Source organism: Typopeltis vanoorti, chromosome 4, assembly GCF_054136105.1.
Source record: "Typopeltis vanoorti isolate ZY-2024b chromosome 4, IOZ_Tvanoo_1.0, whole genome shotgun sequence".
Classification (NCBI taxonomy): domain Eukaryota; kingdom Metazoa; phylum Arthropoda; class Arachnida; order Uropygi; family Thelyphonidae; genus Typopeltis; species Typopeltis vanoorti.
The window spans coordinates 62507357-62522711 of NC_143552.1; the positions used below are offsets into that span (position 1 = coordinate 62507357).

The 15355-nt window shown below is 35.7% G+C and overlaps 1 protein-coding gene across 2 annotated transcripts in view; it reads left to right on the forward strand.

Moving 5' to 3' along the window:
- Positions 1–15355, forward strand: part of Mtpbeta (mitochondrial trifunctional protein beta subunit) — a 241179-nt gene that overhangs the window by 166073 nt on the left and 59751 nt on the right. For both annotated transcript variants that reach the window (XM_090391842.1, XM_090391841.1), the window contains exon 11: positions 4770–4817. In XM_090391842.1, coding sequence (XP_090247968.1) covers positions 4770–4817 — 48 coding nt within the window. The remainder of the gene's footprint in view (positions 1–4769; positions 4818–15355) is intronic.

A 15355-nucleotide genomic window follows, 5' to 3' on the forward strand; every position in this document is an offset into this window, starting at 1 on the left:
ATAACACATAATTTATTAGTATGCTGGCAAAATGTAGTTCTTCTTTAGCTTTTGGACACCAGTGTATATTCATTTGCTGTAGCTATGGCCATCTTGTCACTTGAGGGAGTGACAAGATAGCTGTGAAATGGGAAATGGACATATCATCTAAAGAGTGAGAGAGGAACAAAAAAAACTGCTGAGTTGATTATTGTGATCTGAGAAAAATTTTTGTATGCATCTTTATCGACTCTCCAAGGAGAAACTCTAAAGTTAATGCTAAAGAACAGTATTAACTTCAAAATGGAATCTTCAGCCAAGTTGTTTTTCTTGGAAATGCTTTTTGAGCTTCTTAATTAAATGTCGTATTCCTATTGCTAAAGCAATTTTTATCTTCATGCCAACTTCAGCAAATGAAGGAAGGAAGGAAACATGTTTCTCACGAAACTATCTTGCTAGACCAAAAAGATATCTGTGAGCATAGTAGTCAAATGAGATCTTCAGCTTCTTTTGTTTATCCTTAAGAATTTCAGAGGTAAGACAGACTAAATGAATGATTAAAAAAAATAACTAATAATGATAATAATAAATAAGATAAAGAAAGATTAAAATGACAGTAATGGAATAAATGCTTCAAAGAAAGTTCCCATAGAGCCAAGTGAAACTAGAACTTTTAGCTGAATGCTATATTCACTTCTTTGTATTGTACATCTCTGAAGATGAATTTAACTATGAGACTTCTGATCTTTGACTTCAAAGATCGACATGTTATTCTCTGAAATCATTGAACACATGGATATATATCTGAGTCATTTTAACCATCCAATAAATTATATAAAATTGTATATATAGTTAATTTATTGCTCTCCATGGCTGTCTTTGGACATTAGAGGTTGTATATAGAGAAAGTGGGGGTTAACATGACAACATATCTTGTGCACAGGTTTGGTCATGTGGAGTTCTTGAGGATGTAGATATGTTGGCGATTCAAAGATAGATGAGTAAAGTGATAACTGGCTTGGGGTGTGCTCCTAATGAAGATAGACTGAAAGTTTGAGTTAGAAATTTAACTGATAGGAAAACAGAGGATGACAAAAAACATAAATTATTAAAGGAATTGAGATGTTACATCTTTCCATACATGACTGGTGGGGGGAGAATCACCTGTGGAAGTGATTCCACCCCCCTACCCAATGGTAAGGATTAGGGTTTTTTTTGCATTACATATTACAGATATATATAAATGAGTCTTTCCAGAGATACTGTGGGTGTTTGTTTTTTCCCCATTAAACTAGTTTAATCCTTTAACTGCTGATTTTATATTCTACTGACATTGTCCCATGTGCTGAATTAATTTTGCAAAAAATTTTTAAATAAAATCACTTAAAATTCTTACTGAAGTAAGAAGTCCGGACAGCATCATACATTCTTGATATACACTTCTTCACTCACAAAAATGGCAATAATAGTATTTTATAAAATTTGCATAGTCAAGGGGTGTCCACTTGATTAAGCACCAGTTGTGTACTACTTCATCTGAAGTACACAATTCACTTAACTCGGCCAATTCTTCTCCCTACTCATTTGTTGTTAACAATTCATCAGTTTGATCATCAGTAAAATAACGTGGATATTTACTGGTAGACGCCATATTGTGACATCACAGAAATCCCCACAGTCACGTTTTTTATGCATTATGCTGCATATTATTATTCGGGACACCTCCAAGGAGTCCGGAGACTCATCGTGGGAGGACACCTACTGTACAACTATCAGTCTCCACCCGAACCTCTGCTACCAATCATCCACATTAACGCTATCTATCGTCCTCCACCCCAACTAGTATTTTTTGTCTGTAAATTGTATGTATTCTGTAGGATTGATTTGTCTGTATGCAGGATGAAAAATCGAGTTAACTCGATCGTAGCAAGGTCGCCATTTTTTTCCGCACTCGAGTTTATTCGACCGTAGCAGTTAAAGGGTTAAGGAGATAACAGGTATTTTCTGCATAATGCTTAGTGTGGGTCTCCCATAATGGATCTTCAGACGCCATGATTACATTTTGCAATTGGTACATAACCTAAATGTACCATTTGCAAAATGACATTTTCTCACTAACCAAAAATCCTGTCCATAGTGTCACTGGTGACAGAATACTCTATTTTGTTTCCATTCTTCAAGAATAGAATGGGCAACAAAAACAGTTGGACCCTAGGTATTCCACCACAGGCAGATAAATTAAAAAAAAAAGGGAACTGACCACCATGACACATACTGAATAAACATTAGCGGTCTAATTGCAAAGGGTGAAAGGCAGTTGGTCCAATAAGTACATTTCATATATAGACTTAAGTTATGGTGGAAACTCTTTTTTTTTGGTTTATTGGATTGAATATTTTGTATCTCTGTCAGAGACATCAGGTTTACAATAAAGAAATCGTAATACTCCTCCTTGAATAATATCTCCACCATGATGTAGTAAGGAGGCTTGAATGCACCACTGACCTCGAAGAGCTCTGCCGGCAGTAGCTAATTTACTGGTAGGGTAACCTCCCTAACCAGACAAGTTGAGAGGTACATGCCAGACTAAGAAAGATACTCTGGTCCTTCAGGTTGGTGGTTTTGCATAAAATTGGTCACCTTTCTAAGTAAAAAATTTCTGCAACCGCACACTTCAGCTGGAAAATTCATCAGACAAAAAACGATAGAAAACAACTAAGAAAGGATAATGGTAAACAATTAGAATGTAGATGGTTTTGCTGTGCTGTGTTGTATAGTGGAGCGGATCAACATATCAGAGGTTCTAGCGGATTGGTCATTTTAATCGATAATACTATAGTTCCCCACCATCCGCAGTCAACTCAGGTCCGAAAATATTAAATGTGAAATTCCAGAAATAAACAATTTGTGATTACATCAGCAAATATTTCAAAGCCAAATGTTTGTAGAAACTATGAAAGTTTCGTAAGTTGACATGAGAGCTTACGAGAATACAATCCTTGGCATCCCTGAGTTGCTTTTGGCTACTTAAGTCAAATAGGTAGTGCAAGCTAAGACAACTCGGGGGGAGGGGGGTGCTGAGGATTGTATTCTCTTAAGTTCTCACGTCAACTTATGAGACTTTCATAGTTTCTACAAACATCTGGGTTTGAAATAATTTTGGATCTAATATCCACTTTGGCGATGCAATTTTATCGCCGAAATGAAGCTATATGGCTCCTTTAGTAATAGACTAAAAGTAATAGGGGGTGCTGAGGATTGTATTCTCTTAAGTTCTCACGTCGACTTATGAGACTTTCATAGTTTCTACAAACATTTGGGTTTGAAATAATGTTGGATCTAATATCCACTTTGCCGATGCAATTTTACATCGCCGAAATGAAGCTGTATGGCTCTTTTAGTAATAGACAGTTTGGCTGATCCCAGAGGTAGTCCAATACCAGAGCATGCCTGTCTTTTTTAATAGATGATGATGTGAAGCAGCATGTAAAAATCTTCCAGTTGTAGTATATTTTCTGTATTTTTTCTGATCCTCCAGGTAACTGGAGGAGCAGAAACAATTGCTGAAGAACAATAAAAGATTGTACTTTTTAGTATATGTATCTATTTCTTATCTAGTCACATTCAGTGTTGAAGCTTATGGAGGGTAAAGAGAATATTGATTAAATAAAGCTTAAAGTCGTTTTTTTCAAAAATGATATCAGTCTCTATAAAGTAGCTCTTTATTTCATGGAACTCAGCAAATCTGAATTATTTATGAAACAAAAGGTATCATTCCAAGTTATTTGTTGAATACATAAGGAACAATTGTCTAATGAAAATTAAGGAAGTTTTTCCTTTTGAGGTAGGAACTACTTTTACTAACTGTGTGAAATATGCCCATATAAAAGTGTAAGGATAATTTATTCTTTGACTCCATTAGCAGAGAATAATAAATGCTAATGAGGAATAGTGGTCATGAAAGGAGTTTCAAAAATGTGAGTTTTGCAATATGTGAGTATTGGAGCTAAATGTACATTACATAGTAGAGAAGCTTAGTCATTTTCTTAAAAATATCTTTTGTTTATTTGTAAATTAATATTCTTGATTCAAATAGTCATAATTTTAGTTTTCTACTTCACTGTTTATGCAATATTTGCAAAACCAGGTTTTTCCACTTGGTTATACTATAAATTAAAGATACTAAGAAATTATATTCTTGGTTTAATCCTTTATTCAGGCACAAAGTTTGCACCTGAAGTAAATTCAAGACTGGACAACTCATATAGAAGCTAATGACTTCATATCACTTGCCTTAGTATCCCATAATGCAAAGCATATTTCCTTACAGACATGTCTAATGCTATGTATTATGGGAAGGGTCACTACCCAGACTAGTTTTTGACCTTGAGGTCGCATCAGTGGGAGCCACAGATCCAGAAGTGATACCAAGAAGACCTCAATAAAGGTCAGAACCAGTCTGGGTAGTGACCCTTCCTATTTGAAGCTAAAAATATAAAAGATGTCTAACTTTAAGAAACTGTTTTGATAATGACAGCTCAAATGAGAGATGTGCATGGAGAGAAAGAGAGAGTCGCAAAGCAATTTGCCTTATTTCCTTCATTTCTGTCAACAAAGTTACCTCTCATTCAGACATCAGCACCACGCCATGTTTTTTGCATAAAAAACAAGTAGTTTTTTATGCAAGACATTACTGTTTTACTTGATTTTAATTAGTACATCTTTCATTTTGGTGTTTCAAATTTTATGTATGTGTTATTCTTATGTAACAAAGTTTTAATAATTTGCAGGCATTTTGTTTATGTCTCCCAGGATCCCAAAGATCAGCTCTTGCTTGGGTAAGCTTCATAAATATAATTAATTAATCTCTTTCTGGTATGCATATGTACAATGCTATTTATATATGAAAGTAAAAAACATTGCAGAAATTATTTAGTTAATTCAATAGCTGATTATTTTTAATAAAGAAATTATTATTATTATTATAAGAGCGATCTCCAGGGAATCCAGGATTAATTGAAGGAGAACACGTACCTACTTGCAACATCCAATGACAATCCATTCCAATCATTCTTTTAGAACGATCACTCTGTCTGTAAGAGAAAGATCCAGATCTCACCCCCTTCTTGACTGCATTCATTCTCAACTTCCAAGGACACTCTCCCATCCTTTTGTCGCCCTCCATAAAATGAAAACTTTCATCTGCTGAAATCCTATATAACCATTTCAGAAGTTTGCTAGCACCTGCAGTCTATAAATTCTCAATCCGTCTTCATAATCAGTATTCCAGAATACAGATATAACTTTTAACACTCTCCTTTGCACTCTCTCCATGTGTCAGAATCACCACAGAAACCTCACTTGGAGTATTGTGTGACCTGTGCCCAATAGTCTAAGTGAGGTCTTATCAAGGTCTTGTAAAGAACCACAATGACTTCCTTATCTTTACATGTCAATAATCGTTTTTGCATTGCAATTCTCCTCTGAGTTGTATTTGCAATCTTTGCCATAAGGCTCTTGAACTTCAACTTCCTATCTACAAAAACTTTCAGATTTTTAGCCTGATCAGTTTCTTTTGACATAATCCCACCAATATAATATGACACTGGATATCTCATCAAATCATATCACCTGTCTTTCTCCTCTTTGCTAGTGTCTGCAGTCTACAAATTCTACATGTATAACTACATTTTCTAACAATGAACCGATAGCCATTTTGACATGCTCACAATTCCAGCCTACTCAAATCGTTCTGCAAGTACTGTCTATCAGTAGCAGTCCTGATTATCTTACTTATCTTTGCATCATCAGAAAATAATTGTCTCCTATCAAATCCTTCTCAGTGTCATTAATGTATAGATGAATAAAAAAATGGACCAGGGACTGAACCTTATGGTACACCACTGGTTACTTTAAATCTTGCAGACTCGCATCCTCCATATACCACATTTTGATATCTGTCGATCATCCATTCTCTTGTCCATGCCAATATTTTTCAATCCAATCCCATATTCTCTAATTTATGCAACAGTCTTCCATGCTGTATTCTGTCAAAAGCATTAACAAAATCCAGAGTATCATGATGTATCCATTCTCCTTGTCTAACTCAATGGTAACATTATTATGGAATGTGAGCAAATTGCTCAAATATGAACTTCCATTAGTAAACTCATGCTGTTCATTGCAAAGTAGAGATTCTCTGTTGATGCATTTCAGAATGCCAACCCTAATCAGCTCTTCCTAAATCTTCACAACTACTCCAGAGATGCTGATAGCTTTATAATTGGATCAGTTTTTGCACCATCCTTGTACAATGGAATTACCACATATTCTCTCCATTCCTGCAAAACCTTACCTGTTCTGAGACTCAAATTTTTGTGGCCTGGTCAAAGGAATAGCCATTTCAGCTGTATACATTTTTAACTTTCATGCTGATATCCCTTTAGTCCCTATTGCTGATTCAGTTTGTGCAATAGCTGTAGTATATCTTCTTCTTCATCCAATAAAGAGGTAGCAGTGAGTGCAATGATTGATAGCTTTTAGGAAAATGGGAATTCATTATTGAACAACCTCTTGTGCATTTTTCTTTGATGTAAAGTTTCTTCTGTCATATGCTGCTTGAGGAAGTTGTTTTCAACTCAATAAATTCTGTTTTATTCTTCTCATGATATTTTATTGCGTCCCAATTAATGTTTGAATAACTAAAATGCCCCGTTAAGATTACTGTTTTTTGCACCCATCGTCTTCATTTGATGATGCATTTCTTCATCACTAGCAAATTATATTCTAGGTCTATGACAACACCCCAATATTTACTTAAGCTTTTTAGACCCCTCACTCACAACAGATGGCTTCAAATTCACTGCTACATGAAAAACTGTTACTAGTATTACAGTCACAGGTCTCAACACTAACTGGATTCGAGTCAACCAGTATCATTAGCAGCATGCCCCCCCCCCCACCCCACTGCTTTCCTATCCTGTCTATACTTTCTAAAAATACTGCTCCTTTTACACTTGATACTAGTTTGTATGTCTAATTGTGATAGACAAGTCTCATTAATGCCTACAACCTCAGGTCCCAGTGTATTGACCAAGGCAATAAACTCTACACCTTTTGTTTTTGATACTGCTAGCATTTGTGTACAGACATAATAATCTACTTGCATAAGCAGTGAAAGCCTTGGATTTACTTTAATATATCTAGTGCACAGGTGCTATTAAATAGGACAAAATAGCCCTAGCTCTCTGTATGTGTTTTTAGAATCCCTTGATTAACGCGATTAATTAATCCTTCGATGTTCCCGCGTATATCAAAATCGCATTAATCAAATATAATAATCAATATTAAAAATTACAATTCATCCATGTTTGGTTACTGAATTAATAATTTGTTTTATGTGGTACTCTTTTAGGAAAGATAAAAAATGAATGCAAAGTAAATGTTTAATAAATGCTTGTACCTAGATTAGCTACTGCATTTTTTTATCAAAAAAAAATCAAGAGTCGTTTGAACAGTTTTAGTTTTTTCCTATCAGCATAAATACTACGATAACAAGCAACTTGGCAAACAAGCATTCTTCAATTAACATTTGGATCCATACCCATTAGCTGCTGTCTAAGCGATTCTAAACTATGAAATATTCTATCCAGTTCTTTAATTGTTATCTGCTTTGGAACCTCGTCTTCACATTCCATTTGTTCATTGTCTTTATATGCGCGTTGTTGTTCAATTTCAAGAAGATAGTTGTCACTGAAATCTTTTCAATTTGAATTCAATAATTCTTTAACATCTTCTGCATCAACACTATCAAAACCAAGGTCTTCACCAATTGCAATGATTTCTTCAACCATGTTGTTCACATGATTTTGAAAACTACTTAAATCATAGCACATTCCATCAAAAGGTTTTTTCCAAACAGTTCTCATGCAGCTAAAAGGTACTTGTCTTCTTCTAGCTCCCACGAGTCATGAATGTTTTCATGACTCGTGGGAGCTAGAAGAAGACAAGTACCGTGGGAGCTAAATTTTTTCCAAAATTCTTGGAGCGTGATCGCATTTTCTCCCGTTGTTGTTTCTACTGCCTTTGAGAATGTCTTTTTAAGAAAATAAGCTTTGAAAGTTACAATGACGCCCATGTCCATGAGCGTAGCAATGATGTCGTATTTGGTGAAAAAAAATAAAACTTTTACATTCTTGCACAGATCATTAAGAGAATTTGGATGAAATTCTTTTTTGGAAGAAAAAAATTGCAGAGAATGTAATTTGTAAATACAGCAGAACAATTGAAGCTTGTAATACACCCACTCTTAATGCTTAATGAAAATGACGTCATCATGCGCTCTTTCTTTCTTTCTTTCTCTCGGCCAGGAAACACTCCTCGAGTCTTGCATGTTTATGCATGGTAAATTTAAAAGCGCATTAATTAAAACTCTTGCCGCATATATAAAGGGAGCGTCGCAATTAATTTCGCTGCATTAATCAAATCCTACGTTAAGCAAGGGATACCTGTATAACACAACTCTTGGATTCGATGATGATATGATTGTTCATGTAGATATCTTCCCATGTTTGCTGGCTGTCTATAAATGGAAAAAAATAGTGAACCATCTGAAAGGTGAGTGAGCAATGTGTCAAAAAAAAGGCAAACAGTTATTAGATTATTTTTCTACTGTGAAGTGAATTTGGGGGTGTTGGCTGTTTAGGTAAGTAACAAAAAGAATCCACCATTCTGTGGATTCTTTTTGTTACTTACTTAACAAAAAGTCTTGCCCATGGATCTAAATGGCAAACACATTATCACCAAAGCATAACCACACTAAGGATTTTTTTATTCAGAACCATTTTTTTAAAAAAATACAAAAAAGAATGAAGGAATTTTAGTCCTATTTTATATGTAGATATATAAATAAAAATGTAATACCTCATTCTTTTTAATTAGTATTTCTTTATTCTTGTGGACAGACTTATACTTTGCCTATTCATAACAATGATTTTTTTAGGAAATAACAATGTATACTAAATATTAATTATCATCAAATTCCTGACATGCACTCTCAAGGGGTGTGCAGGATAGTACTACATGAAAAATTTACTACTAACTACTAATTCTTCACTAACTTCCTATCTACAGTTTTCCTCCAAATCTGTTACCTGTCAAGACTCCAACATTATCAGATCTTATCTTTCTATCTTCTAAGTCACTTTTTACTGTATCATTCCACCTATATCTTGGTCTTCCTCTGGGTTGTTTAACTGCCAACCTGGCAGAGAACACTTGTTTTGCTAATCTTTCCTCTCCCATTCTGTTTAAGTGACCATACCAACTGAGATTAGCTCTGTTAATACATTCCTAGATGCTAACAATGTCAAGTTCTTTCTTAATTTCCTCATTTTTAATATGATATTGCCATTGATGCCCTCTATTCATGCCCCTAATCTTTCGCAGGACTCTCCTATCTGCGGTCTCTAATCTTTGGTCAAGTGTTTTAATTCTGACCCAGCTCTTAGATCCATAAGTTAAAATTGGCTTGAACATTGTCTTGTATACAGCTAATTTAGTGTTTTGGCTAATTTCTCTCTTATTCCATATAAATTTACTCAGTTGACTTCTTACCATACCAGCTTTGTTGATTCTGTTGTCTATATCCATATTTAATTTACCATCTTCACTAAAAATCATGCCTAAGTAGCTGAAATGTTTTACTTGTTCCACAGGTTCTCCATTCATAACACAGTTGACATTTTCAATGATTCTGTCTATTTTCATTGTCTTTGTCTTTTTATTGCTGACCTTCATACCATATCTATTACAACAGTTATTCAATTTAGTCAGTGAAACTTGTAGCGGATTTATTTAGAAGTATAACATCGTCCACATAAAGCAAAGAGCTGACATTAACATCTCCAATTTTGATATCAGGTTGAATACCAATTTCCTTCATAATGTGATTCATATAGATAATGAATAACAGAGGGGATGATGTACATCCTTGTCTTGACACCAGATATAAAATTACTTCCTTCGATTTTAACTGCTGACTTACAACTCAAATAAAGACTAAGTATTGCTTGATAAAATGTCCCACTGACACCATACAACTGTAGCATTTTGAATAGCTTCTCTCTTGGCACCTTGCCATATGCCTTTTTCAGATCTTCTTCTTCATCTTCTTCTTTAGTATTCTGCAATTGAGCAGGTTCTTCTTTTAGTAGCAGAAACTTTCCTTCCACTCTCTTCTGTTCTGAGCCTTCTCTTTCAAGGTTGTGTACCTGTCTCCATTGAGCATGTCACTGCTCAATGAACTGCTCCAATACAGAACTGACACCCACTCACATCTTTACCTGTCCGGCAATTACAGCAGCCTTGCAAGAAATAGATCCTAATCCTGAACAACAGCTCTATACAAACAAAATCATCGACATAGCCAAAGCAGAACAAGGAGCACATGGAAACATCTAAGACTCTTCGAAGGACAAGACAACAACAACAACAACAAGATCTCCAATCAACTTACGAAACTTTCATAGTTTCTACATTGAAATAATGCTGGATCTAATATCCACTTTGCTTATGTAATTTTGCATTGTCAAACTGAAGCCTTTTGGCTCTTTATTTTAGTAATTACTGTTACAGACTGACCGAGGGTTCGCTTATGAAAAATAAGAACTTCACATCACATTCAAATGACATGTTAAATTAGCAGATCTCAGCTGCTCTTCTAAGAATAAGCTTCCTCCTCTAGCATATCATGGAGTGTATGAAGTTTTCTGTGACTGTGACTTGTCCTAATATGGACAGACAGGAATATCTGCTAACATCCACTTTGGAGAACATGAGAAATACATTCGCTACCATTATTATGGCAAGTTTGGACTGGAAGACCATTCTTTGGACATCTTTTCAGACAGGATTAGATGGAAGAAAACAGATGTGCTTTATAGAAGTTGTTACAGGTCAGAAAGATTATTTTTAGACTTAGCTATGGCTATGAAGCATTCTAACCTGAACAAGTATGGTTACACTAATTTACCAAAAATTTGGGAAACTTTTCTTAAGATCAACACCTACACAACTATAATACTTCTTTTGTGCAACATCGGAAGGTGCCAACTTAGGAATAGATCTTTTGTCCATTACAATTTGAATTGTTTCACTTATTGATTTTTGTGTGTAAAGTGTAACATGCTAGTTTGCTTTGAAGATGATAGTTTGAAATCCAGTTAAATATAAGCCAGTTAATAAACATCTTTTTATAATTTAGTTCATTTGGCATTGTAATACTGTTAAAATAAGATACGAGTGGAGTATGCATTTCAAAATACCAGGTTCAAGATAGTAAGTGGAACAGCTGTTGATTACAAAACAGAATGAATCTGGTACATGAAAGTTTTGGAGGAGAAATATATAGTCTAAGAAGACAGGGTTTTAAAGCATGAAAGGAGAATAAAATTGTTAAGAAGGAATGAAATAGTTTCCCAAAATTAACAGACATTCCTTCTAAAGGATGTTAAATTAAAAATCTGTTAAGAGGAGAGTGTTTGTTTATTTAGTCCTCCCCCCCCCCCTAGGCTCCAGTAATAATAATAATGGACAGTCTTCTGGTTAATACATTCTAGTTGAATGTTTTCTATAATGTAGAAGGTTTTGATATTTCCAAAAATAATTAGGTATGAATTGTCTGGTGTGATTTTGGTAATCTAGGCTGAGGGAAGAATAAACAGTGCTTATTACTTGAAGGAATGGAGTACAAATTTTTTTTTGAAGAAATATTGTGTGATTGCATAGAAAGAGGTTAAAAAGTTAACTGTGAAATTTTTTTGAGGAAATATCCTGTGATTGCAAAGAGGTTAAAAAGTTATGTTTGAATTTTCTGCTATGATAAGTGTGGACCTCTTTTAGATAATTAACTTTATTTGTAAGGTTGAAGTGTATATTATTATTATTATTCAGGCCTCCATGGAGTCAAGAGATTCATCGTGGTCCTTCTTAGGAAACACAAAGTCTATCATACCACTCCTTGAACTCATTGACTGTTCTTGCTCTCACTACTCTCTTAGGCAATGCATTCCATGGTTCAACCACTCTTCACACAAAGAAACCACTCCTTGCCCTCTTGTTCACAGCTTCTTTTCATAACTTCCAGGGATGGCCTCTTGTCATTGCTCCTTCCCGCTGTTCCACCAAGTAATTCCCAATGTCCGCCCTATAACTGTCTCTCAACAGTTTAAAAGTCTCAATCATATCACCTCTCCTTCTTCTATCCACCACACTCTAGCCGATCCTCATAACTAATATTGTACAGTCCTGAAACCATCTTTGTTATCTGCCTCTGTACCCTTTCCACAATTAATTTAATTTATCCCCTTCAAATCCTGAAGACCAAATTTGAGAACAGTAGTCCAAGTGTGGTCTGATCAGGGTCTTATACAACGGAATGACAACTCTTTTATCTCTGCAGGTCGGTGTCCTTCTCAATATTGCAGCAATCCTCTGAGTTACCTTCACCACCTTTGCAATATGCTCCCTGAATTTCAGTTTTCTATCAATCATCACCCCCAGATCTCTTGTCTCCCCCAACTTCCTCCAGTACAGCTCCTCCAATCAAGTATGCAGCCTCCCATCGATGGATCCCAAACTTCAAGACTTTACATTTTGCTGCATTAAATCGAGATCCCCCATTCATTTGCCCATCTGTCTAGTTTATTGAAATCCTCTTTCGGGGGTGCCACATCTGCACTATTACTGATAACCCTTCTCAGCTTCACATCATCTGCAAATAACTGAATATTCCCTTGCAATCCATTGACAATGTCATTGATATACTGGTTCCAATACTGAGTCCTGTGGAACCCCACTTATAACCTTCTGCTTTCTTGATGTTGCCTCGCCATACACAACTCTCTGATACCTATCAGACAGCCAATCCTGAATCCAGTTGACTAACCCGACATTTAAACCCATGTACTGCAACTTAAATATCAGCTTATCATGTTACAACCTGTCAAATGTCTTTGCAAAATCCAAAAAAATGGCAGTATGCCTTTCCTTCATCAACTGCTCTTGTCTTATTATAAAAGGCAATCATATTACTAAAGCAAGAGCACCCGCCCCTTAACAAATCCTTGTTGATTCTCACAGATAACATTATCCTTGTCTGCCCAATGCTGTATATAGTTCCTCACTTATTTTTTCACGATCTACTGATGACATACAAACTGGCCTATAATTAGACACTTCCAGTCTGCTACTGCCCTTATGCAACAGCACTATTTTATCCTCTTTCTATTCCTTGGGTACCTTTCCTGCAGCCAGACTTTTATTGAAAAGCCAGGTCAACGGAGCTGTCAGTTCTTTAGCACATTCTCTCAAAACCCGTGGTGAAATACCATCCAGTCCCACAGCTTTACTGACATCCAGAGTACTCAGTATTTAGAACACTCTCTCCTCTTACACCTCTAAACCCCCCCCCCTTTCCCTCTAGTATTAAAACCTTCTTCTCCAGGATGAAATACTCCAATAAAGTGCTCATTGAACAACTCCAGCATGTCCTCTGCATCAGTCAATCTATTCACATTTTTATCCTGCAATGTCATTCTTCCACAATCATTTCTCCTCCTCCTGGCTACATAGCTAAAAAAATTCCTTAGGATTTTCTTTGGATCTTAGTGCCAGTCTCTTCTCATATTCCATATAGTGTTATATTTCATGTCTCATATTCCATTTATATAGTGTATAGTGTTTGCAGAAGAAATATTTTACACACACACACACACACACACACACACACACACACACACACACACACACACACAGTTATTTACCTCCGTTTATACCATGATTACACAGGTGTTAAACCAATATCTTTATTTGCAAATAAAGATATTGGTTTGGATTATTTGTTTTTGTCTCTCATTGAATCTCTCTTTTTTTTTTTTTTTATAAAATTACATTACATGTGTGGAATTTCCCTCACCCTTATGGTTGGTGGGGTAGTAGTATGTACTTTTAGTAGGACATTGATTATGGTACAAGATGGTTTTCTGTTGCCTTCCTTGTATACAGTATTTTATGTCTGTAGATGCTTTTGTTCACAGGACCCGTTTTGCCTGTTTTGAGGGATGAAAAACCTGAGTTTCTGGGGATAAAACCCTCAGCATCCATATGAGACTGGCTGACTCATGTTTAGTCAAAATGATCTGATAAAAAAATTTCTCGCATCATGGACAGAAATCGAATCCAGGTGTTTCTGACCAAAGGGTTTTGTTTATAACAACTGAGCTATGGAGGTTCAAATTTATATTAATGATAACTAATATCTTGGATATGAATCTGATAGTACATATAACACTCTTTATTTCATGAATGTGTAGCTTCCCTGAAAACCACAGGCCATTCTGAATACTGACTGAGGTTGGAGAGACCTGGGATCAAACCCTGTCTAGGATACAAAGAACCTTTGTCAGGGATTTTCAACTGAAGGTGAGTTAGCTAATTTCATACGGAGGTAGCATGTCTTTCCGCCAGGAAACTTGAGTTTTTACAATGGCAAATTTGCCTGACCTGCCAAACAGGCAAATCAGCCACTAGAATACATGCAGTTTACGGTCATAGAAGACAGTGAAGATATGATTAACTGTCTTTCTTATGAAAAGCAGCTATCATGTATTTAAAGAAGTCAAGTTATTTAGGTACAACAGGCTATCAATCTTAACACTGAAGATGGGGTGGACTGTCATGGGTAATTAACTTGACTTTCTTCACTCATTCTAGCATTTTTCAAATTGTGGGTCATGACTAGCATTTGTGTAGATGAAATAGAAAATATTAGAGTGGATTTCACAGATTTCATGGTTTTAAAACACTTTGATATGATTAATTAAATTAAGAGGATATTAGCTCCCACAGTGTTTTAAAACCAAATATCCCCTTAATTTAATTAATGTTTATATCGCCGAAATGAAGCCTGTTGGCTCTTTATATTTATGTAACTTGGATATGATTTTTTGGGGTGCGTAAGGGTCAAAGCTTTATAACTGAGAGGAGACCTCCGCATAGCCTTTAAAGGAATGCAGAGAACCGACCGGGGCTTCTGACCTAATGTCCAATCCTCACCTTCTCGTGGTGTATCCTGTTGGATATATCTACCTGGATACTGAACAAACAAGGATGGGCTGGCAATTTGAGATGTAGCTGACCAAATTGTATTCTTATTGGCTTAAACCAATATACAAAATGATGGTACAACATGACAAAATTTCATGCCGGCTGAGGTGTTGCCCGGTTAAACAAGGGCTCCTGTTGTTTTCGCTAGGGAACCAGGGCGAACAGCGAAAAGTCAGCTACTGGAACAAATCTGAAAGCATACCTCAACTCA